Raw genomic sequence first — 26,397 nt, 5'->3', positions numbered from 1 at the left:
ATTATAAGGCGCTACAATGGGAACGTCGACAAAACAGTCAGATAGTTCAGTCCAACTTATTACCCCCTTAACATTCCGAAAGCTTGCAAAGAAGCAAATATGTGTCTCAGACATATACGGAAACAGTGTCTGTACGATGTCACTCAAATGCATCGTTCCGTCATTCGGAAGGTTAAAGTCTTGGGATTCAAGAAATGCCAACCATTCCTTAGTTTCTATTTTCTTTTTCGCTCGCAACTTTACTGTATATATGACAATAAACACTTGGAATTTAGTTTAATTTAAAAATAGACACTCCATTCCATCCATTATCTGCACCGCTTATCACAGAAACATCGAGTTCAGTCTGAAACAAGATACAGGGATAATATAGCCAGAGTAGCTCACCGAAGTCGTTGTGTTCATTATAATGTGCAGCCGTGGTCCTCTTATATCCGTGAGTTTAGTAAATCCAGGAGAATAAAATATTTACAAATACAAAATAGTAAAAAAAATGCTTTCTGTATGCCGTCAGCCACGTGCTATACGCATTCATCTTTTTCGGCCAAATGCAGGCTTTGTTTTGCCGTTTAAGCCAATGCCAGCCTGTAAATGATAAAAAGGATCCGCCCCTTGACCTCCGAATAACTTTAGCCAATAGTGATCGATTCAAATGATGATTGACACATTGGTTAGCCAATGAAACGCCGGTAAATAAATCCCAGCATACACCGCGGACTACTTGGCGTTCGGGGGAAAATCGAGTCGGCGGCTGCTAGTTGCAAGACTTTGCGAATTCATTTTGTTCCATAAATAAGCCGCACTGTATTAAAAGGCGCATGGTCAGCTTTTGAAAAAAATAAAGGCTTTTAGGTGCGCCTTATTGTGCGGAAAATACGGTAAGTTAAACTTAACTTTATAGAGCATATTATTTTATCAAACGTGTATTTTTCAGTTTCAAAACAATACAGGTTACTTATACAAGCCTTAAACATACTTATATAAACCTTAAACATACAAAATATAGCACTGAAGCAACTTACGAAAAAATTCAACTTACAAACAATCGTCTTGTTTGTAAGTAGGGCAGCGTCTGTATTCTTGCATGAAAATGGCTCAGGGCTTAGAAAGGTGAACAGGGTGTGGAGGAAATACCGTATTTATGTGTATAACGCGCACCCTAATCTTTGATAAATAAATCGGTATACATTTTTTCGGTACCATTTCCCAGCTCAAACTAAGCATTAAATCATTAAAACTATAAACATCATCACATTTACAATGTATCTATTGCATGTCCTTCAAGGTCCAATTCATCATCAGAAACACCAAAAAGTTGTTTCCCTCGTCACGCTTTTTTGCGTTTATTTAGATCTTTCAGGACGACTTTCTGTTTTCACCATTCTCTTAAATTTGTTTCTAGTACCGTGAATAAAAGCAATGTGATAATGAGACAAAATCTAATACACACAAATAAAAACAGTACTCCTGCCCGCGCAAACTACACTGATTTGATTTCAAAGGCACCACCTCCAACGCTCTGGTTTCACTCCGGAAATCTCACAATTAATTTTCTCCTCAGATCTCACCCTTTTAGACTTCAGGACAGTGATTTTGTCCTAAAGGCGAGAGAAATAACGGAGATATAACTGTTTTCATAGTCAATAACCTGCTTATAATCTGTACTTACCTGTTCCCTACTATTTATATAATAGTAATATTTATTGCACAACCATATCCTTTTTACAGAGCCGTACATATATATAATTTACTCCTGCACTCCTATAAATAAATATTTAGTATGTATACGCTTGTAAAGTAGGTTTAAAACATATTTACTCAAAAATGTGTATTTCTAATCCCTGAGTTTTCTTTGCTTCCTTGTTTCCCGGAAGGGATAGTAGTTTTTTCTTTTTTTGTCTCCAATAAAAAAATAAGCAATAAAAAGATAAGCAAGGAGGAGGAGCAAGGCAGAGAGAGACAGGCCGAGGGGAGACTCTAACCTTGTATTCTCTCTCCAATTGCAAGTGAGAAAATACCAAAAGTCCTTGTCTGAATTTCTCCTATACAGTGGAACCTCGGTTTTCGAACGCCTCTCAGTTCGGACAAATCGGTGTTCGACCAAAAATTTCGAGAAATTCTTGCTTCGCTGTTCGGTTAAAAAATCGGAGTTCGAACGCCGGTACGCTAGGGTGCGATGCTGAGCGGCGTACGGGTGTTTTAGCCCCTAATTATGCCTCCGAAGAAGGTCGGTGCAAGCAGGACAGGTGAAAAAAGACAAGTTGTTCGTACAACTATTGCCTTTAAGAAAGACATAATAGCTAAATATGAAAGAGGTGTACGAATTTCCGATCTTGCTAGTTAATACAGCATGGCTAAATCTACTATCGGTACGATAGTAAAGAATAAGGAGGCTGTGAAATAGAGTGATGCGGCTAAGGAAGTTAGCGCTATAAGCAAGCAACTGCCGCAAGTTTTGGAAGAGGTTGAAAAACTTTCGATGATTATTCTATCCCCACCGTCCACCACAAAGGTAAGAAGTCCTATTCATATTCCTTTTTTTATTTGTACACGTTCATGTTAGCGTAATCTTTCGTACGGAAGATTAAGCTAACGCGAACGTACAATTAGCCTAGGTTAGCTTTGTTTACGTAAAACATTCAGGGTGTTGGAACGGAGCTCCCTTTCCAATGAAGCGCTTGCCACTTGTTGTGGAGACCTGGGTGCTAAATGACGTGTAAACAACCTGATTTTTTCATTTTTACACGTTCATGTTAGCGTAATCTTTCGTAAGGTAGATTACGCTAACGCGAACGTACGATTAGCCTGGGTTAGCTTCATGTTTACGTTCATGGTAAACATTCAGGGGGTTGGAACGGATTAAAACGATTTTACATTACTTTTAATGGGAAAAACGATTTCGGTGATTGAACAAATCGGTTTTCGAAAGGGGTTCTGGAACCGATTATGGTCGAGAACCGAGGTTCCACTGTATAATATTGTAATGTTGTTAAGATCTCCCATACGCAAACGATCGTTTTAGATCTAACAACGCTGCTATGCAATTCTAGTCGGACGCTATTTGCATTTTGTCGCCTTGTATTTGTGACTTGTGCAATGACAAAAAAGTTGAATGGAATTTTTCTGCCCAGGTATCGTGGTGGGAAACGCGACGGCTCTGACCTGTCTGCCCTGGTTCCTGAAGAACTCTCCAGTGTTGGCTATGACCTGTTGGTCCGTCAGCAGGCTGTAAGGTTGCTCTTTGCACAAGGTGAAGATCTCCCACAAGGTCACCCCGAAGGCCCACACGTCACTGGCGGTCGTGAACTTGCCCTGCGTCAAGGTCACAAGAGAGCCGGTTGAAGAATTACCAACAGTCAGTGATTTTATTTTAAAATTAATTCACTCCCGTTGACAGGAATAGGAACGTGTTCCTGGAACGCAATTACTTTTCTCGGTTATGAGCAATGGTCCCTCTAATTTTCCACGGTCCTGAGCGTTCACACAAAGTCGGTGAGCAACGCTTGAAACAACAGTGAGCAACCATAATCCCAAGTGTGGCAAGATAATTCATTATCAAACATGTCCAAAACTTGACATTTTGCTGAGTTTCCGGCAATGCAAAATTATTTTTCTCTTTTGAATGAATTGACTCATTGCAAAAGTTGTACGGCCTACAAACATCGTTTGTTCTTACAATTCTTTCACAAGATATCCATTTCTTTTTATTTCCTGATATATTTTGTCGCATAATATTAACATTTTTGGGGGCTTATTTAGTCGGTTGCAAGATACAGAACTGTACTTAATCACATTTTTTAGTTGGCAACAAGATTCACTTGATACAATTGGAAATTATTTGAATGCAACTTTTTCTTCTTTTTTCCATGTTTTTTTTCTACTTTTTTTAAATTCCTTTAAAAAAAGTCTCAATGTGTTTATTTTTTCTGAGCTGTTACTTTTTTCCTACGTTTCTTTCTTTTCTTTTTTCCTGGCTTTTTTTCTGAATTTTCCTTCTTTTTTCTCTTCCTTTTGTTTCTCTTTTCCCAGCTTTTCACTACTTTTTCATTTTGGTATTTTTTTCTTTTTTGTTCTATTCCCCTCTTCTTTTAAGTCATTTTGTGCATTATTTTACATCATATTTGGTCGTGTTGGGATTAAAGAAGCAAAAACAACCTGAAGAGCCGTTTAGGACCCGAAAGAGCCGGTTCCTTTTAGTGAGCCGAGCCGAAGAAGCCGGTTCTCGACAAACTCTACTAACTTTACTCAACTGCGTTCTACTTCAACTCGACTTCAAAATACAGCATTTAGGACACAACGTCAGGGGAACCCGTGTATTTTTACCTTTTTGCTCTGTAACTTTGACTTAAGTTGCTTCTTAATTAGTAATTTTGATCCCTGATTTTTGTGCGCTGGCTAGATTTTCTTGTGCGCTGAGAATGTGCGAGCGGTGCGCAATTGCGCACGCGCGCAGCTTAGAGGGAACACTGGTTATGAGTACTTTAACGCATCATCGATAGAAGATTGTGACTCCACTGTCATGGTGCGTTACTCCGTTACTTTTTAAAAACAGGCTATGAATTGCAATGCTTCCAGTTCTTCGCTTGTTAACAGTAAAAAAGGGTGTGCGTGATGATATACACGGTATTTTACAGACTATAAATGGCAGGTTTTTTTCCATAATTTGGCCAGGGGTGCGTCTTATACTCCAGTCACTCAAATGTGTAATAATGAACACATTATCATATCAATAAAGTTTAAAGTTGTCATTACCGGTACTGTATATCATTTCATGTTATTTTCACACCAAATCAGAAGAGGGCGCCTCTGTTGATAATTTCAATCAAAGAAGGAAGCAGCTTATCTTCTCAAGTTGGGTAAGTTGCTAACCGGTAAAAGTGACACAGATGAAGAATATTTCATTGGATTTCGTGATATGAAGTGAAGCTGACAGTTTGGTAAGCATGTTATTTATGCTAGAGTTATCTGAATAACTTTTAATATGTTAAGTAAGGACTGAAATCAACAGGCATGTCAAATTCGTATACTGTGCGAACTTATTCAGCCTGTTGTTCTCTTTTATTTAAAATTGCCTTTCAAGATTATATGTATGTTTTTGGGGTTGGATTTTATCAAATACATTTCCCCTAAAAATATGACTCATTCTCAGTGTGAGACTTATACATGTTTTTCCTTCTTAATTATGCATTTTTGGCTGGTGAGACTTACTCTGAAGAGACTTATGATGTGTAAAATACAGTACTTACGAAACAGAACTGACTACAGTTACGGTGACACTGTCTCAAGCACAGAGTATGAGGAGAACGTGTCATTTCTCTCTACTGCTATTCTCCCGAATGTATATACTGGCATTTAAGCCGTATTTAAAGTTATAAAGTAAAATACTAGAATCGGGGGTCAATTTACAGTGGATGTGCGTGGGAAGTATACATGGCCTACACAGAAACAACGAAACTAATGGGGCAAACGTGAGCACTGACAGTAAAAGAGATGATTTTTTTTTCCTTTGGGGGGGAAAAATATTTTTGCAATACACCATTCCTGCAGAGGAAAAGAAAACATCTTAGACATTACCCAGAAATGGAGATTTGAGGGGTTTGAAGACAAAAGACAATATGGATATTGAGTGTCTCTGCTGTGTTAGTTTGCAAGCTCTCAAGATTGCACAAGCCAAAAAATATAAATGGTTCACTTTTTCAACATGTTGATGTAAATATTTTCTGTTTTTTTATGATGTGGATGTTTTTAAGAAGTTTTACGTGGTTGGCTTTAATGTGAGTATATATTATACTTTAATTATTTCATACCTAATTTTTATTTTATTGTTTGCTATTGCAAAATCTATTGCAGCCTGGTCATTCTGGAAGGGGGATGACCTCATGTGCGATCCCTTCTCAAAGTTTCTTCATTTTCCTCATGTTGAGGTTTTTGAGTTTTTCCTTGCCCTCATGTAGGTTTTAGATCAGGGGATGGTGTCATAATAGTCTGTAGTTTGCAATTTTCTGTGGTCTGTGCAGCCCTTTGAGACTCCTTGGGGTTAAGGCCGTCACAAATATATTTACTTTCAGAGTAGCGTGTTACTTTTGGATGTCAGTAATTTGGTGGGCGATTACATTTTAAATAAAGCAACTAGTAAGTGTAACCAATTCCTTGGACATGCTCAATCAAAATCCTCATGCCATGAGGCTCTTTAACTCCACCCGGCGGAATAAAAGCCCACATTAAACCCCAACCCCATATTTGCATATAATCATGTTTTTATTACAGTGTCTATTTTTCGGAACACTATTTAAATGCTCTTTATTCCACACGTTATATTGGGTATTTTTGTATTCTATATCAATATCTTTTATTTTGTTTTTAACTCAAAGATACTGCTGGAAATGTGAATTTCCCTACAGGGATGAATAAAGTATCTATGTATCTATCTATCTATCTAAAGTTAAAAGTGATGCGCTCACCAGAAGAATGCTCTCCCAGGCCATCCAGCGTATGGGAAGCACGGCACGGCCTTGGATGCGGTAGTAGTCGCTGCTGTAGAGGTTGCGGCTCATCCCGAAGTCGGCGATCTTGATGGTGAGGCGGCGGTCCAGCAGGCAGTTCCTGGTGGCCAGGTCGCGGTGCACAAAGTTCAGCGAGGCCAGGTAGCGCATGCCCGACGAGATCTGCACCGACATATGCAGCAGGTCCGCCAGGCTGCCGCGTGAAGAGAGAGCTCAGGGTTAACATTGGTGCTCACATATGAATTGGAAAACGGACCAATCAACAGGCTCATTTTTTGTTATTTTTATGAAATACATATGACTATCCATCCTTCCGTTATCTGCACAGCTTATCTTCAGTAGGGTCGCGGGGGTGCTGGAGCCCGTCCTTGCTGTCCTCGGGCAGTGGGCAGGGGACACCCTGAACTGGTTGCCAGCCAATCACACACAGAGACAGAAAATTCACTCGCTAATTCACACCTAGGGATAATTTGGACCGGCCAATTAACCTATCGTGCGTATTTTTATTGATGGAGGTAACCGGATTGCCCAGAGGAAACCCACGCAAGCACAGGAAGAACATGCAAACTCCGCACAGGAAGGCTGGTAGATGGATTTGAACCTCAGTACTGTGTCCAAACGTGCTGATCACTCAGCTGTCGTGCCACCCTACATATGAATAGTTAAATCTTCATGAGTAAATTTCAGCTGCCTTGAATGTTTTTCCAATATGTTTTTTTTTAACTTCTAAAAAATATTTGTTTCCATTGAGTTGCATATCATTACTGCTATTCCAGAAAGACTTGTTTATAGAAAAAAAATGTGCATGAGTTAAACTAGTGCAAAGATTAAAAACAAAAACAGTATTCTACATCATAAAATACAATTTTCATTTTATTAAAAAAAGAAAATGCTAAATTTTATTTTCTTATGTACAGTGGTACCCCTCTAAATGCGAGAATTTCGGTATATTGCTCACTATATGAAGGAAAATCCAGTTCATGAGCAGTCTCAGAGACCACTCACCCCTCGTGACTGCTCACTGCCAACATAAGCTTGTCCAGTTGGCACATGCAAACTACAACAAGCAAAAAATATTTAAAAAAAACATTTGTTCTGTCAAAAATGTTTGTGTGTATGTTCATTAAAGTTACAGTAACTTTCATTTTAGGTGTGCAGTAAGTGTTTACGTATCTATCAACAGTCTCTTGATCTCATACCTGTCAACATCCGCCAATTGCTCCCCATATTAAATAATGTAAATCTTTCCTAATAATCAATTATAAACCTTACAAACACAAAGCAGCACCTACTAACAGCAAGACAATCTTTGTAGATTACTGCAACAATACTAGCAATATATGACGACGTTGTCATCAGCTACCAGGGACAGAGACCATCCAAATTGGAGCCAGAATGGCCAAGATGAGATGGGTCTTCTTTGAAAAATGTTTGTCCCATATAAAATTCTTTTCCAGTGTACACAATTTGAAATGATCATAAAACATAAAATACAAGAACCACGTATAATTTGACAAGTATGCGATCTCCTTCACTCTCATTCTTAGTCACTCATTTGTGAGTTTCCAGATAAACAAATATATTTTCATTGGATACATAACTAAAAAAGCTTATGTGGTTAAACACAGGGCGGCACGGTGGTTGAGTGGTTAGCTCGTCCGCGGCACAGTTCTGAGCTCATGGGTTCAAATGAGCTACCAGTCTTCCTGTGCGGAGTTTGCATGTTCTCCCCGTGCTTGCGTGGGTTTCCTCCGGGCACTCCGGTTTCCTCTCACATTCCAAAAACATTGGCCCATCTTAATTGTCCCTACGTGTGAATGAGCGAGTGAGTTGTCTGTCTCTGTGTGGGATTGGCTGGCAACCTATTCAAGGTGTCCCCTACCCGCTGCCCGAGGACAGCTGGGATGGGCTCCAGAACCCCCGCGACCCTACTGAGGATAATACAATGGATGGGCTAAACACAGTCTGCAGATATTTTTTTGCTGAATTTGACGCCGGCGTGGGGCTGACCTGACGGAGGGAATGTTGTTGGCGTGCGTGAGCGTGCTCTCCATCTCCCGCTGGGACAGGAACATGTTGAGGTCGCCATTTTCCATGTATTCCGTCACCATGCAAAGCGGGTCCGAGGTCACGCAAACGCACAGCAGCCGTATGATGTTGGCGTCGTTCAGTCGCGACATGATCTTGATCTCCTTCAGGAAGTCGTTCCTGAGGGGAAGCAAAATCATCGGCGTTCACTATAAACATAGCTTTGTTTGTAAATATTGCTATTTCTTTCTTTTTTTTTTTTTAATGTGTTCTGCCATTAGAGGGTGACACAACGATATTAGTAAAATCGTAATTTTGAAAGAAGGGAAAGGGAAAGCTTAAAAATATTTTAACAGCTGTACAGAAGTTGCAACATTTTTACTCTCTGCCTCCATCTCCTGGCTTATGTCATCATTGCAGCCTCTGTCAGCATGTGCAATACATGCATTTTTTTTAGACCACTTGAATAAAAACTCTTCTTTTTGCATCTTTCTTGACTCTACTTGAGTCAGGCCTTTTCTTACTTACACCATTTTCATAGTGCATTGACTAATAGGAAATAAAACCCTGCAGGGACGAGAATAACGTCACCCTATAGCACCGCCCCTGCCCCAATTTCTTGAACCTTATGTGTTACGCCCCAAACAGCTCTGCAGAAAATAAAGCATAAGGGCTTTTTGAACTCAGTTGGGGATTGTTAACATTGAGAAAATATCAAACTTTCAACTTTTTAAGGAGACCTTAAATGACACACCCCACCTTTAGGTAACGTCAATTTTGCATTGTTTCGATCAAAGTTCTCTACTTAAATAGCTCAGTCCTGTAAATATTACAAAGGACAATTGTTTTTTTTTTTTAATTAAGTATAAAATTATTTTAAAGTTATAAATTTACAAGTACCGTATTTTCCGCACTATAAGGCGCACCTAAAAGTCTTAATTTTTTTCAAAAGCTGACCATGCGCCTTATAATACAGTGCGCCTTATATATATGGCTTAATATTAAATTCGCAAGGTCTCGCAACTTACGCAACAGCCGCCGACTCGATTTCCCCCCCGAACGTGGAGTAGTCCGCGGTGTATGCTGGGATTTATTTACTGGCGTTTCATTGGCTAACCAATGTGTCAATCATTATTTGAATCGATCGCTATTGGCTAAAGTTATTCGGAGCCTTGGATTGGCTAGAGGGCCAAAACAAAAAAGATGTGTCAATCATCCGTTAAATCGATCGCTATTGGCTGAAGTTATTCGGAGCCTTGGATACGCTAGAGGGCCAAAACAAACCTTGCAATTGGCCGAAAAAGATGTGTCAATCATCCGTTAAATCGATCGCTATTGGCTGAAGTTATTCGGAGCCTCGGATACGCTAGAGGGCCAAAACAAACCCTGCAATTGGCCGAAAAAGATGACTGAATAGCAAGCTTGCTAAAGTACGCCATAAAGAAACATGTTTCATTAGTCTGTATTTGTAAACATTTTACTCTCCTGGAATTACTACACTCACGGTTGTAAGAAGACCATGATTGCGTATCATTATTGAACGTGAGAACTTAGGTGAGTTATGCGGCTTTATATTTTCCCGGTATCTTGTTTGAGAACGATCTTGATGTTGCTGTGATGAGTTGAGTGAATTAAACTCAATTCCAAGTGTTTATTGTCATATGCACAGTAAAGTTGCTAGCGAAAAAGAAAATAGAAACTAAGGAATGGTTGGCATTTCTTGAATTCCAAGACTTTAACCTTCCGAATGATATTTGAAATGACGCATTTAAGTGACATCGTACGGACACCGCATCCGCACGTGTCTACGACACGTATTTGCTTCTTTGCAAGCTTTGGGAATGTTAAGGGGGTAATCAGTTGGACTGAATCATCTGACTGTTTTGTCCACGTTCCCATTGTAGCGCCTTATAATCCGGTGCGCCTTATCTATGGAAGATATAGGACCAAAAAATATTCTTTGGGGGTGCGGCCTATAACCCGGTGCGCCCTATAGTGCGGAAAATACGGTAAATGTTTGTTTAGGAGATGGGCTCAATCCCATTACCCCCCCTGCCACTCCATATTATTCCGTTCACAAGAGAAGACTGTCCCATTTCTCTGCAAAACAGTAAGGGACTATCTCCCCCTTTCACAATGATAGGTCAGGTGTGCCCTAGCTTCTCCCTAGCTCCCTTGGCATTATTGACCAGCTGGAGGAAATTGTGGGAGGAAATGCTATAATTGACATCTGTTTACATATGTTAACTTGAATTCCCACAGAGGGCGCTGCAAGGAAAAGCACAATGGCAGGAGTGAAGCGTAGTGGAAGGGAAGAATAAACAAGAGTTAAGCGTAATGCTCGTCTGGCATCATACTAATATTTTATTCCTGCAGTCCAGATGATTAAATTTGGATGATTTAGTAAAATTTTTCCCAGCTATTTAAGGTCAACAAAAACATAGTGCCAGAAAACATCCAAAAATAATTCACTCGGAAAGAAGGAAATTATAACTTGAGGGGCTGCAGTAAATTCAAAATCCCAAAGGTGAGAACCACCAGGAAAAGTATGTGTGTGTCTGTGTGTAGAGTCAAACTTTGAAACAATTTACAAGACGAGATCAAACAATGTCCAACTATTCACTTGTTGAAATTTCATTGCAAAAAAACATTACCGGCGGAATACAGAGATGAAGAAAATGGGGTATGAGTAATATTAAAGATTCGGAATAGTGCGTCTAGAACAATGGTTAACTTTGTTGTTATTGTTGCTATTGTTATATCATAACTGTTATTACTAATTAGTTGTGATGGCTCCGCAAGGCACGACTACGTTGCCAAGTGCTGTAAGGTTGGGGGGGTTCGGGGGTGGAGTCCCCCCACATTACCTAGTAAAAAATTACAAATTCATCTCTCTGAGTTAATAACTTTATGCTAATAACTCAACGCTACCGGTTCTCTACCAACATCTGCCAAATCCATCACAACTCTTACAATTGCCACGGGAATTGTCTAGTATTCTTACTATTATTGTTATAATCATTGGTGTATTTAATAGGGAAGATGAAGGGGTAGGGTATATAAGCATCTGCTTGTTACTACCCCTTTTCGAACATATTATGTAACATTATATTTTTGTTGAGTTATTGTTTTTGTTCTGTTTTTATTTTAATGTTCGAAATAAAGTTTTTACTCATTCATTCATTCATACTTCTTTCTTTGTGAGCAAAATACTACAGGTCATTGTTGTTAACAGTTCCTATTTTACTGTTTCGGAAAAAAAGAACGGTTCTCGCGTTTGTTTCGTCACAAAAAGCATGGCTCGAAGTGACGAGACGGTAAGCAGGGAGTACGTTCCAAGAGGGATCGTTCCCCTGGATCAGGCTTAAGTGTTAACACGACTGTACCTGGCCTGGCAGGTGGCGTCTGCCCGCAGCTGCTTGACGGCCACCAAAGTGGATTGCGCGTCGGCGCCTCGCCCGGCCGCGCTCCCTTCCTCGTCCTCTTCCTCTTCACCCAGGAAAGCGGCCAGTCCTTGGGCCTCGCAAAGGTGCACCTCCCCGAACTGTCCCTCCCCGAGCTTCTCGCGGAAGATCAGCTGCTGGCGCGGGAACTCCGAGGCGGAGATGTCCTTGCGCGTCAGCGAGTCGACGGTGAGGGCGGGGACGGCGTACATGTTGCTTCCAGTCACGCCCTGCAGACGCACGATGTCCGTCTCGGCGTAGTGCGGCGCGTTGCTATGGAAGCATTGGTGCGGCGTGCACTGCGTCACGTCGGGCTCGGCGTAGCCGCCGCCGCAGGCTGTCGCCGCAAAACATCGAGAGAGGCGTTATTGGCGGGATGACGTGCATACGTCGGCGCACCTTTTACAATTGTGTCACCTTTGCGTGCGGCAGGCTGAGGTCATGTGACAGGAAGTCAGCTTTAGAAGTAGGAGACTGGAGAGGAAAAGGCGGAAAAGAAGAGGAAGGGGGAGGAAGGAGGACGTGTTTGGAATCATTCACTCTATCCCTAAAATTAGTTTTTCCTTGCCCTCATGTAGGTTTTAGATCAGGGGATGGAGTCATAATAGTCTTTAGTTTGCAATAGTCTGTGGTCTGTGCAGCCCTTTGAGACTCCTTGTGATTAAGGCCGTCACAAATAAACATGACTTGACTTAATTTGTTACTAGATAGTTACTTTCAGAGTAGCGTGTTACTTTTGGATGTCAGTAATTTGGTGGGCGATTACATTTTAAATAAAGCAACTAGTAAGTGTAACCAATTCCTTGGACATGCTCAATCAAAGTCCTCATGCCATGAGGCTCTTTAACTTCACCCGGGGGAGTAAAAGCCCACATTAAACCCCAACCCCACATTTGCATATAACCATCTTTTTATTACAGTGTCTTTTTTTCGGAACACTATTTAAATGCTCGTTATATTGGGTATTTTTGTATTCTATATCTTTTATCTTATTTTTAACTTAAGGATACTGCTGGAAATGTGAATTTCCGTACTGTGGGAGGAAGGAGGCTGTGTTTGGAATCATTCACTCTATTCCTAAAATTAGTTTTCGTTTCAGATGCGAATACAGATGCTCCCCTACTTACGACTATTCGACTCACGCATAATGGTAGATACGAACATTTCTTTCAGGATTACTGTAGTGCTTCTTTCCACCACTACCGGCATGTGGCGCTGTGAGGGCTCACCCAGCGTCCACTCTGAAGAAGAAATTTGCTTCTTCTTCCTAGTTTTTGAATAAAAATTCTATACTGTATCTCCAGCACACTACGACATTTTTATTGTTTAATATCTTGTGCATGCATTCAATATGGTTAGTGTAAAGTGTAAAGAAGAGGTAAGCTGTTTCTTTTGAAATGAAAGTGGAATAATAAAGCTTGATGCGGTTGAGAAAATGGTTGGATCACTTTTTACCACGGAGGAGGAAGTCGCCTAACTCTTGAAGCTCATCTTACAAAAGTAAGTTACACTTAACTTTATTTATCTTTAAAGAGCATATTATTTTATAGAATGTTTAATTTTTAGTAGAAAACAATACAGGTTACTTATACAAGCCTTAAACATACTTATATAAACCTTAAACATACATTCCATACAAAATATAGCGCTGAAGCAACTTACGAACAAATTCAACTTACAATCGTCTCATCTCATTCCTAAGTAGGGCAGCGTCTGTAAGTTGAACACTTTCTATTTTTCTATTTACAGACGCTGCCCGAACATTTTTTTAAATACTTGTAGGTTGAGAAAGCTGCAATTATTTTTACACAACATGAGCCTCACCTAGAGGGGGCTGACAGAATTTAGATTTACACCCCCTTTTAAATGCCAGGTTTTTGTGACATAAACATAAGGTAGTTGCATAAGTGTGCACACCCCCTCGACATGAACGTCCAACAAAATGGCCTCGCACAAGTGCAGTATAGTAAACGGTGATTCCAAACACAGCCGAAAAAGTCAAGTAAAGCGGCGCGAGGCTTACCTGAGGCTTCGGCGCTCTGCGAGAGTTCGGGGAGTTTGTTCCGGAGCGTCTCTGCGTTCTGGTATTGAGGATCTAGCAGGAAAACCCGCTCATAGTGGGGATCTGACTGAGCCAGGGCTGGAAAGGCACATTAGAAAAACAGATAAACGTCACTGATTAAAGGCACTTTAAATGTAACAAAACTTAAGGCCTAATCAGATCTTGGGGGAATGTACTGATTTATATAATTTCGAGGGACTTACCAGAGCGAGGGGGCACAGGGGGCGTTTGTAGGATGATGGTGTCGCTGCAGGACGACAGTCTCACTGTCATCTCCTCACCCAGGATCCTTCGGGGGCCCTACAGGTAGGGTAAGTCAAAAATATGAATTCACTCAAATTTCCATGGACTTCATCTTAAACATTCAGCTGGGATAAGTCAGTTCAGAAGCCATATGAAATGTGACCACAGATCCACCTTTGCACTAGTGCAAGTCAATTAGAGGTGCAACAACTAATCGATTATTCTTACAACTGATTGTTTGGATACACTAAAAATACAAATCCTCCAAATATTCACAAATATTTTTAATTGACCCCCATATTACAATAAGGGCAGCACGGCAGCGCAGTGGTAAACACGTATGCGGCACAGTTCTGAGGTCATGAGATCAAACCTCCTGTGTGGAGTTTGCATGTTCTACCTTTGCTTGCGTGGGTTTCCTCCGGGCATTCCGGTTTCCTCCCAAATTCCAAAAACATGCACGTCAGGTCAATTGGTCTGAATTGTCCCTAGGTATGAATGAGCGAGTGAGTTGTCTGTCTCTGTGTGCCCTGCGATTGGCTGGCAACCAGTTCAGGGTGTCCCCTTCCCACTGCCTGAAGATAGCTGGGATGGGCTCCAGCAACCCCGTGGCCTTACTGAGTATAAGCGGTGCAGATAATGGATGGATTACAATAAGGGCTGCAACGATTAGTCAAGGTTGTCGACAATAAACAATAGAAATAGTCGACAATGAATATTATTGACGACCATAGTTGCCAGACACGTTTCTAGAACAGAAAATGGCATCTCTACATGAATATAATCTCTGCTAAGAGTTATGCATGCTCTGTCTTGAGAAATAACATAAACACAGAAACGGCTGCATCAACATCAACTACATGTACCATAAAATATTGGAAGAATTTGAGCTTAGATACGGCCAATAAGAAGACGACCAATAAGAAGTTGGTAAAGCAGACCTTGTACGTCACAAAAGCAAAGGACAGAAAGTCATCCCGCCAAAGTTTGTTTTTTAGAAAAACTATTAAAGCCACAAGTGATGCAAAATGCGCAAAATTTTGAAACAAAATTGTTTCCCAAGTGATTTAGGATCAGCATTGTCACACACACATTGCTGCCCATAAATGCTAAAATCCAGCTCATCTCTAAAGATTAGGATGACACTTTACACTGAAATACAACAGCGACCAGATGATAGAAGTTCTTCTTCTGCTACTGGTAACCATGGAAACCAGTACTATCTATTTTATGTGAGGGAGAACCCTACCCAAAAAAACGAACTGGGGAGGGATGGGCGGCGCCAGGCTGAAGTTGCCCAGGACACACCACAGGAAGGGATGCCCGGTGGTTAAGGGATCCTTGAACCGTGATTTTCTTTTTCATAATAGTTTATTGAACACATTTTCTATTTAGTACTACATTGTTTGACAGGAAATAATCAACATAAATAATTTAACATTAAAATAAAATGTTCAGGCCTAAAAACAGTGAATTTACTAAAAATCTCATTTCAAAGCTAGCTTCCAATTAAAGCATAACTATTAAAATATAAAGTGTAAATATTCACTCCACTTCAAGGAACGCTGCCATTTCTTAACCAGCTCACCTTCTCCAGGACTTTACACACATATTGACACCACAGAATGAGGAAGATGATGATAACAAGAAGCAGGATGATGGTCACCAGGCAACCAATCAGGACGGGCGTGTTGCTGTCGTCGGGGGACGCGCTGGCAGACGGGTCGACTGCTGAAGATGACATAAAAGATGGCGGCTAAGCTGGAAAGCTCATGACGGATGGAATTGTATGGATCGAGAGGGTCTACCTGAAATGGGCGGGGCCGTGCTGGAACCGCTGACGGGGGGCGGAGTTGCAGACATTGACGCGTCTTCTGATGAGGGACAAAGAATTGTAAGGAATATGTGTGTTTATCACTCAGGAGCAAAGCGAGGGTGGTGATAATGTTGGATTATAAGTACCGTAAATTCCGGACTATAAGCCGCTACTTTTTTCCCAAACGTTCAACCCTGCGGCTTATTCTGTGATGCGGCCAATTTATGTCATTTTTCTAACAGCCGCCAGCGGCGCTCAAGTACAAAAGGTAAGATTTAGACCGGTGGAATATATGCGCCGAAGAAGACTGCAACTTCTTAGCTTGTGCACAAATTAAATTAGCGTAGACATATCCTCATCATGCAAATTGCAAAAAGAAAGGCACATGACGCAGCTGTCAAGCCAAACGCAATCGAGCAGTCCGGTAAAGAAGGAAACATGGCTACTGCACGTAAACTTTACTTTGCGAGCGTGTTGCTAGCGTGTTTTTGAATAAGGGAGCGTGGGACGACGGGTATATGATAAAGTCTCTTTCCCATACTGAAGGAAGACGACTTTGATGACGTCAGTTATAAGGAGGAAGATGAGGACGGTTTACCGTGATTTCTACATGTACGGTATGTTCTTTTTAACAGACCCGTTTACTGTGTTGCGAGCGTGTTGCTAGTAGCGTTTTGCTACCCTTCACAGGCACCATTTGGAATGAAAGTTATAATATTATTATTAAAGCTTTGAAAACTCTCTCGGTGTACCGTCTTTCTTTGTAAATATGTGTAACCATGTATAATATGTATTTGCAACTGTATATTTTTGTAATGTATTTATTTTAGAGACTTGTTCTGATATGTTTTGTACGAGCAAATGAGAAAGAAGGGGCAGGGCAAACGCGGGCTGACGGGAAGTGGAGTAAAGGTGAGACGTGTTTGTGGACGCAGCGGACAATAGTGGATATATATTTTACCCACCCTTACTTTTGGAAATATACATTTTTTTTTCCCCTTGGATTATTTTCAACGGGACCCGGACTCTGCAGGTCTGCATCAAACCTTAAGTTCCGGTATCATTTTCCGTTCATTTTGCCGGCTGTGGGTTTTAGACTGTGTACTTTATATTCAGTTACAATCGCGGGACTCAAAGTCGGGTTTGGGTTAATTTTGTGATTGTATTACATGTTTTAATGTGGGCACATGCGGCTTATATACAGGTGCGGCTTGTGTAAGTACAAAAGCGGTTATCCTCTTAAAATGTGGTGGGTGCAGGTTATAATCAGGTGCGCTCTATAGTCCGGAATTTACCGTATATAAATCAGTTTGTGTCCGTCCACCAAAGAAAAAGGGGAAGGAGTTTAGCTAGGACTGCCATCTTTCACAGACAGTCAGGCAGGTTACCCTAGATGTGAGAAATACTCAAAAAGCTGACTCAGCACTTTTGGTTTGGTTGACTCAGTATTTCTCCCAGAAAGACATTCTTCTCTCCCAGTCCACAACGACATTGAATATCAATACCATCTTTTATAGGAAATTAGGTACGTTACCTTCGATGAAAAGATGCCCAAAAAAGCTGACTTGTCATGATTGCTGATGCGAGGCAGCTGAGTCCGCTCCTTTGGCACCAACTGCCTCGGACGCTGATTGGCTGCTTATTTCTTTTCAAAGCCCTGTCTTCCTGTCACCTGTTTTAGTGCGTCTGCAAACCTGAGCTCCTGCTAGGCAAGCCTTTTCGACCCTGATTTTCTCCTGTCCCGACTCCTGTTTGATTCCCGGCTACGACCCCTTTTTTCTGAGCTCGATTACGTTTTGCTCCACCGTCCTGGCCATCGATCAGTTCTTCTCCCGCTCTCGACACTGCCTTCGCTCGCCACGGAAGTGCCACTTCCGCGTTCCGAGCAATCTACTACCTGTGACCGACAATCACCGGATCGTCTTTTCCGCCTTCTAAATAAAACTGTGAAAAACGAACGCAAGTGGGTCCTGTCTCCGTTTCTGGTCTCTGACATGACTTGTCTCTTTTTTTTTTAACCTATCATTTTTTTTCCAGGAAGACATTTCACTCTCCCAGACCAGAATGACATAGAATATCAACACCCTCTTTTACAGACATATTACCCCAGATGTGAAAACTGGCAAAAAAGCTTAATTTGCATATTTGGTTTTGCTCAGCCGTTTTCCCAGAGAGAAATGTAACTCTCCCAGACCAGAACAAGTTTGGCTAGGATAACAATCCTTCACAATTTTTTTTAGGTAAGTCTACAGGTAAAAATTGCCCCGCAAAAGTGACTCAGCACTTGTGGCTTTGCTGATTGAAAGTTTTTCCAGAAAGACATTCTCCTTTTCCAAGCCATAACAAAATTCAATCTCAACACAATGTTTTGCCGACACACCCCAGATGCGAAAACTGACTCAGCAATTTTGGTTTTGCCGATTCACCAGCTTTCCCAGAAAGACATTCTACTCTCCAAGCCCAGAAAAGGGAAATGCCACACAAAAATGCTTTCATGGCGCACAGCCATTCTAGTTTTGCATTAACTGTCTTTGTATAAGTGTGTGAGTTACCTGACTGGAAGGAAACCTCACTGAACATCATCCAGGTGTCGGCGAAGGCGAAGCGACAACGCAGCACGGTGGCGGCGCGGCGCTCAAGCGGCACCGTCACGTAGCGAGCGCTCGGGTTGCGGTCGTCCAAAACCGTGTGGAACACCACTGGCTCCGCCTCCCACGCCGACAAGGGGCGGGGCTTGAACCAGCACGACACGGACGAGAAGATCTTCACGCCTCGGGAAAACATGTTGTTACTGTGGACCTGGCCAGAGAGAGTTTTCAGAGTTAAGAGTGAGGATGCGCAAAGAAAGTCAACAAGGATTTTTTTTTTCTAAAAAGTTAGGGTAAATCAGAATATTGAGGGTTTTTTATTTTCCAAATAAAAGTGATAATCCAATACAGCGGTACCTCCTCATAAGATCACCTTCCTACACTAGTTTTTCTCTTTTTATAAAAATCTTGCCTGCTTTACAAAGGAAAATCCAGTTCACGGCAGTCCCTGAGGCGACCACTAGACGCCGTTCATGACTGCTCAACGCCATCGGCGCGGTCCAGTTTGCGCATGCGCCTCCCGCCATCAGCCTCCTGATTTCGCACCCTTGATTATACGTGTAGAGTACCCGTATTTCCCAGAATTTTGATCTCATCTCTTTAATTCAGATTTAGATATACTTTATTGTCATTCTTGTACACGTGTATACAGAACGAAATGTCGATACATCTGACGCGCACAGTTTCCTGGAATGTACAGATATAAATCAAATGTTGTATTGAGTTGGAGTATTGATGTACTAATAATATACTAAATAATTATAGCTATGTATAGTATTATACAGTAGTGCAAAGAGTGCAAGAGGAGCATCTAACCAGATGTGCAAAATGGGCAGTCAGGTAAACAAGTCACTATACAATAACAATAACACTGGAGTACGGTAGTGCAGAGGAGAACAGATGTGCAAAGGAGTGGCTAGGTATAGAGAACTGCCAGTAGTGCAAGGACAAAAAAACAAACAGATGAACAGATTAGCAGCTGTGTAGGCTTACTATGTGTGTGATTGACCATTTACCAGTCTAATGGCCAGGGGGACAAAGCTAATCACATTTTATACAGTCTCCTTTTTTGTGACCTTAGCCATGAGTCCCGGAAATGGAAACGGTACAGTGTCTGAGAAAAAAAGGAGAATGATGACACTTGAAACGAAGAAAGGAACAATAGAAAAACACAAACGCGGTGTTCATGTAAGTGACTAAGTCAAGGGGTATAATCGGGAATCAGCGAGTGCCGCTAACAAAGCCACAGAATGTTTTTTTTGCAAAGATAAGGACAAACCAGAGAAGCTAGCCTCTAAAAAGGAGATTCGTGGTTAAGTGGGAGGAATTAACTGCTCTTGTTGGGGGGGGGAAAAAATCCAGAAAAAAAGGCACCTGGTCGTGCAACAGCTATCTTTAATGACAATTGTCGTTCGCATCTTTGTACTATTTTGAAGGGGAGGCAGAGACAAATCTCCTTAGATACCTTTCTTTTTTCAAAAGATCTGGAGAAAGAGATAGCATTGCTGGTCCAGCTAAAAGGGCAAAGGAAAGTGATACATAAAACTGAAACAGGCCCAAAAATTGTGCTATAAATAGATTTTGAGCGTTCAAGTTTAGGTAAAGGTGGCGGCACGGAGGCGCAGTGGTTAGCGCATGTGCGGCACAGTTCATGTCTTGGGAACCTCCTGCGTGGGTTCAAATCCAGCTCCAGACTTCCTGTGCGGAGTTTGTATGTTCTCCCCGTGCTTGCGTGGGTTTCCTCAGGGCACTCCGGTTTCCTCCCACATTCCAAAAACATGGATTTCAGGTGAATTGGCCGGTCCAAACTGTCCCTAGGTGTGAATGAGCGAGTGAGTTGTCTGTCCCCGTGTGCCCTGCGATTGGCTGGCAACCAGTTGAGGGTGTCCCCTGCCCACTGCCCGATGATTGCTGGGATGGGCTCCAGCACCCCCGCAACCCTACTGACGATAAGCGGTGTAGCTAATGAGATGAGATGAGATGAAGTTTATGTAAAGTTACAGTAACTGGTTTATAATTATTTCATATCAGGATAATTTGCTCATTACCACGCAATTCAATCTACGAGCATTACCCTAGAACAAATTAAGCTTGTATGTAGAGGTATCACTGTACAATCAGATCAGAATTTGTTATTAAGGTACATACGAAAGAACATTTCAAATGATTCATTAAATAACACAGATATTAAGTTCGTAAAATTATCAAAATAAGAGATTTTGAATACAGTAAGAAGACAAAAGAGTAAACGTGAGGGATGTTTTTCAAACTAAATTGATAAAAATAATAGGCCTATAATAAAAAGGATATAACACAATCTGGTAAATCCACCCTTTCAAAGTAAGAGCAAACCTTCATTGAGGTGAAATTCCTCTGTCGGTCGAAAACAAAATCCATCTCCACGCCGTGGTCTGCTCCCATGGAGACGTTTCTCCAGCCCAGGTAGTCGTACCCTGGCCATGAGTGGTACTGACGCGTCCACAGGAAGTCGTCCAGTCCCACCACGCCGTCCGTCAATTGGCCTAGACCACCTGACAACTTCCTGTTGGGAAGAGAGCGCTTGGTCATTTTGTATGTTAGCATCATATAATGGAATATTAACAAAATTGTAAAGTTAGCATGACAAAGTCATACCTCTATATATGAGCACCTCTAGGCAAAAGAATTTCGATGTCCGAGATTTCATTGTAACAAAGATCTTGCTCGACATACGAACAAAATTCAAGATGTGAGCATTCCCCGAGGCTACCACTAGAGACCGCTAGAGACAACTCACAACTTGAGACTGCTCAGTGCCAGATAGTGCATGTGCTTCCCCCATCAGACACCTGATCCTGCGGACTTGGTTATACAGTGGAACCTCGGTTTTCGAACGCCTCTCAGTTCGAACAAATCGGAGTCCGACCAAAAATTTCGAGAAATTCTTGCTTCGCTGCTCGGTCAAAAACTCGGAGTTCGAACGCCGGTAATGCGTGAGTGCGTGCGCTAGGGTGCGATGCTGAGCGCCGTACGGGTGCAGGTCGCTCTTTTCGTGACCAACTGTTATCACGTACGGACGTGCTTCGTTTTGCTTTCGCTTTTAATATAGGTGTACAAAGTGTTTTAGCCCCTAACTATGCCTCCGAAGAAGGTCGGTGCAAGCAGGACAGGTGAAAAAAGAAAAGTTGTTCGTACAACTATTGCCTTTAAGAAAGACATAATAGCTAAATATGAAAGAGGTGTGCGAGTTTACGATCTTGCTAAGGAATACAGCATGGGCCTTCTGCTGACCACCACAAAGGTAAGAAATCCTATTCATAATTATTTTCTTTATCCTTTTTTTTATTTTTACATGTTCATGTTAGCGTAATCTTTCGTACGGAAGATTACGATAACGCGAAGGTACGATTAGCCTGGGTTAGCTTCATGTTTACGTTAAACATTCAAGGTAAACATTCAGGGTCTTAGAACGGATTAAACTGATTTACATTATTTTTAATGGGAAAAATGATTTTGGTGATCGACCAAATCGGTTTTCGAACAGGGTTCTGGAACGGATTATGGTCGAGAACCGAGGTTCCACTGTACCTGTATTCAAATCGCATTGCTAAGAGACTTTGAAGTGTTCGATCCCCAACCTGAGTACAACGTGGTGTTGGACGAGATTGTTTCGCTCTTGTTGCTTTCATTGAAAAGAACCATCCAGAAAAAGTGGCAACTGGTACAGTTTCTACAGTTTTTTCTTGGTAACACTTGCCTTACGCATTTACGTAACATTTAGAACGGGAAGCAGAGACAAATCTTTCTCTTAAAAACATCTTTACAAAGCGAAAGCGGTGCGAGACCAGCTAAAAGGTCAAAAGAAAGTTAAAAAACAAAACTCAAATAGACAAAAAACTAACAAGAACGAGAATAAAAAACTGCACTGTAAAAATGTTTGGGTTTACATACATTTAGTTCAGTGCTTCTAAATTATTTTCTGTCATGCACCCCCCCAGAAAGAAAATAAAACATCTGGCGACCCCCCCAAGGCACACTGCCACCCCTCATTTCAGCGAGATGCAGAAAACGCAGCGCAGGTGTCTGGACACATTACAGTATGAAAGAGGCTATGATATGAATTTGGCCAATCGGCAGCAAGAGCTTCCTTCTTCTGCTTCCTTTGCTCAGACAATGCTGGTCTACTAGTGATCCCAAGAGCCAAGAGGAGATCTGCAGGTTCAAGAGCATTCAGTGAAACTGTTTAAATCCAGGCTTAAAGCACACTTATTTTCTATAGCTAATGAATGACCTATATTTCATGTTGATGATTTCTGTGTAGTATTTGTTGATGCCCTTGCAACAACACCCCTTGCAGCCTGGTCATCCTGGAAGGGGGACTACCTCATGTGCGGTCCCTTCTCAAGGTTTATTCATTTTCCTCATGCTGAAGTTTTGAGTTTTTATTTGCCCTCATTTAGGTTTTAGATAAGGGGATGGTCTGCAGTCTGTATTATTCTGTATGGCCCTTTAAAACTTCTTGTGATTAAGGGCTATACAAATAAACATGACTTGACTCGAATTAAACAGGCAGTTCACGACAGATCCCTCCGATATGGCAGTTTTGAAACAATTTTGCAAAGAAGAGTGGGCCAAAATTCCTCCACAGGGTTGTGAAAGACTCATTACCAATTATCATAAATGATTTCTGTTTTCACTGCCAAAGGTGGCCCAACTCGCTATTGGGTTCAGGGGACAATTACTTTTTCACATAGGTTTAGATTTGGTGCCTGGAAAAAAAAATTGATCAACATTTCAAAACTGCATTTCGTATTTCCTTGGGTTGTCTCTGTGTGGTATGAAAATGGGTTTGAACATCTAAAATCGTTGTGAGAGATTAATATGCAAAACACTGTCTCAGTCGGATGCGGAGATCATGATTTATGCGTTTGTTACCTCCCGTCTCGATTACCGTAACGCACTACTCTCCAGTCTCCCGAAGTACAAAATCAAGAGCCTTCAGCTATTACAAAATGCTGCAGTGAGGCTTTTAATTAAGACAAGAAAATTTGATCACATTACCCTGATTTTAGCTAACCTGCATTGGCTCCCTTTTAGCTTAAGATGTGATTTTAAGGTTCTCTTGGTAGTATACAAAATCATGCATAGACTTGCTCCCTCATATCTTTCAGATATTGTCTCCCCCTGTTCTGGTCCGGAGCCTTTGCTCTGAAAATGCTGGTCTACTAGTGATCCAAGAGCCAAGAAGAGATCCGCAGTTTCGAGAGCGTTGTCCATTCGGGCCCCGGTCCTGTGGAATGCTCTTCCCCCTGAGATTCGATCTGAAACCTCAGTGGAAATGTTTAAATCTAAGATTAAAACACACTTCTATTATATAGCATATGAATAACCTATATTTCATGTTGACGATATCTGTGTATTATTTGCCCTTATGTAGGTTTTAGATCAGGGGATGGTGTCATTATAGTCTGTGGTTTGCAATAATCTGTGGTCTGTGCAGCACTTTGAGACTCTTTGTGATAAAGGGCTATACAAATAAACATGACTTGACTAGAAATCAGAAAGAGGCAGAATACTTCTTTCATATAAAGCAGAAAGTTAAGACCCGCCTCTTCAGATGGACACCATCGTATGTGGAGTCATTGAAGATAGCGGTAGGAAGGCCAGGATTCATCATCAGCTGTCCCTCGGGAGCTGTGTACGAAATCAAACCATCTGGAGAGCGATAAACATAAACATCAGCAACAATCCGAGAAAACAGCGTCTCACAAGGACGTTGCCTACCTTCCCAGGGGCATCCGTAGAGCTCCACCCGCATGCAGACGGTGGACAGCTCGGTGAGCGGAATCAAGCGCACCCAGCGCGTCACCACCGGGGGATGGAGGTCGTTGATGACGGGCGCGTACGCGTTTTTGTTGCCTTCCATCACCTGCGTGTGCACAATGACATTTCCTACATCAGGCTCCGCCCACACCAAATACACAGGAAGTGCCAATGTCACTTCCTGTGGTTATCTTATGGCTTGGGCACTGGCAGCGTGATTGTTTCTTTTTCCTTCCTCGCATTTATCATGCCGTAACACACTTCCTGTAAAGTCTTTGGCCTGACTAAATCCACACACGTATTGTTTATTTTAACACACGTAATCCGCACGTGTAACACATACATTAACACACAAAACTTGACCCACCGTGCTTCCCAGGCGATTTTTCCATGATTTCCAAATGACTCCGTCCCTGCTGTAGTTGAGGCTGTAGGCTCGCGCAAATTCGATGCCGTTGCGCGCGTAGCGTCCTTGAGTTGCTACCACCGTCAGGAAGGTCAACCGACGCAAGTCCACCTGTACGAGTAGAGGAGAATCCAGGATATTAAAGATGTGCGGAATTTGGAACTTTTTTACTCATGTCCGCAACTGCAGCCTCTGTCGAGCTCCGTCATAATGTGCATGCAAGTAGACGCATTTCATAAATGAGCTCGAAAAAACAGTTTTTTCAACTTTTTCTGGGTTTGGGCTGGCGTTGACTGCCTCTTCTTACTTTTGCTTTTTTATCGCTACACTAACATAGACAATAAAAAACGAGCATGACATCACTATAGACCACTCAACTATGGCCCCAATTCCTCCAACCTAATATAGATAGATAGATACTTTATTCATCCCCGCAGGGAAATTCACATTTCCAGCAGCATCCCTGAGCTGAGAACAATACAATAATAAAGCAAAAAGAATACAATATACAAATACCCAGTGTGACGTGCAAATGCACACTGTAGCGTGTTATATAGAATTACTAAATAGTGCTACACAGAATACATATTGCAATAAGATTCGGTGGGCTTTTACTCTGCCGGGTAGAGTTAAAGAGCCTCATGGCATGAGGAAGAAAAGATCTCTTCAGTCTGTCCGTAGTACAAGACAATGACAGCAGTCTGTCGCTGAAACTGCTCTTCTGTCTGGAGATAATGCTGTGTAGTGGATGCGATGGATTGTCCATGATTGACCGCAGCTTTTCCAGTGCCCGTCTCTCAGTTACTGTTGTCAGGCGGTCCAGCTCTGTGCCCACAACAGAGCTCGCTTTCCTCGCCAGTTTATTGAGACGAGAGGCATCCTTCTTCTTGACGCTGCCTCCCCAACACGCTGCCGCATAGAAGAGGGCGCTTGCCACAACTCTAATATGTCTCGCACCAAACAGCTTTGCTAAAAGTTAAAGGCAGATGGGCGCGGTGGAAAAGAAGCATAAGGGCTCTTTGAGCTCAAATGGGTGAGTTAGCACATAGTTAAAAGGCAATATCTAACTCACAATTCTTTAAGGACCCCTCAAACAATGCACCCCACATTTAAAGAGCCAGTGTGTAATTTGACTACTAGATGTTGCCGTTTTGTGTAGTGCAACCAAAAAGAGAAAGTGCTAAAAAGCACACCAAAGAATAGAAGCAACAGAGACTCAAATTGACCAAAACGCATCAGTCTTCAAGCCTTTCACAAAGAAAGAAAAATTAAAAAATAAAAAATAAAGGGGACGGAAAAGAAAAAGGAAAAAGAAAGGTATGGCAAAAAAAGTTGAGGATAAATAAAAAAGGAAGAAAAAAGAAAGGAAAAAGAAGTAAGAAAAGAAGGAAAGGATTTAGAAAAAGTTAAAATAAATAAAACAAGAAAGAAAGAGATCACAGAAAAACAAAGAAAAGATGCATCCATCCATTATCTGCGCTGCTTATCCTCATTAGGGTCACAGGG

The 26,397-nt window shown here is 41.6% G+C and overlaps 1 protein-coding gene across 1 annotated transcript in view; it reads right to left on the bottom strand.

Annotated features, from left to right (window-relative positions):
• Positions 1 to 26,397, bottom strand: part of ddr2l (discoidin domain receptor family, member 2, like) — a 45,278-nt gene that overhangs the window by 5,557 nt on the left and 13,324 nt on the right. Inside the window, exons 5-17 of the mRNA XM_088336659.1 lie at positions 24,853 to 25,002; positions 24,447 to 24,591; positions 24,268 to 24,377; positions 21,036 to 21,221; positions 18,648 to 18,894; positions 16,088 to 16,153; positions 15,868 to 16,010; positions 14,240 to 14,336; positions 13,998 to 14,114; positions 11,918 to 12,311; positions 8,514 to 8,711; positions 6,462 to 6,696; positions 3,163 to 3,312 (exon numbers count right to left, since the gene is read on the bottom strand). Of these exons, the coding sequence (XP_088192785.1) occupies positions 3,163 to 3,312; positions 6,462 to 6,696; positions 8,514 to 8,711; positions 11,918 to 12,311; positions 13,998 to 14,114; positions 14,240 to 14,336; positions 15,868 to 16,010; positions 16,088 to 16,153; positions 18,648 to 18,894; positions 21,036 to 21,221; positions 24,268 to 24,377; positions 24,447 to 24,591; positions 24,853 to 25,002 (2,238 nt within the window). The remainder of the gene's footprint in view (positions 1 to 3,162; positions 3,313 to 6,461; positions 6,697 to 8,513; positions 8,712 to 11,917; positions 12,312 to 13,997; positions 14,115 to 14,239; positions 14,337 to 15,867; positions 16,011 to 16,087; positions 16,154 to 18,647; positions 18,895 to 21,035; positions 21,222 to 24,267; positions 24,378 to 24,446; positions 24,592 to 24,852; positions 25,003 to 26,397) is intronic.

The sequence above is a fragment of the Urocampus carinirostris genome, chromosome 5, assembly GCF_059441175.1.
Source record: "Urocampus carinirostris isolate Australia breed hairy pipefish chromosome 5, RoL_Ucar_1.0, whole genome shotgun sequence".
NCBI classification, from domain to species: domain Eukaryota; kingdom Metazoa; phylum Chordata; class Actinopteri; order Syngnathiformes; family Syngnathidae; genus Urocampus; species Urocampus carinirostris.
This window is presented reverse-complemented; position numbering and strand designations above follow the sequence as displayed.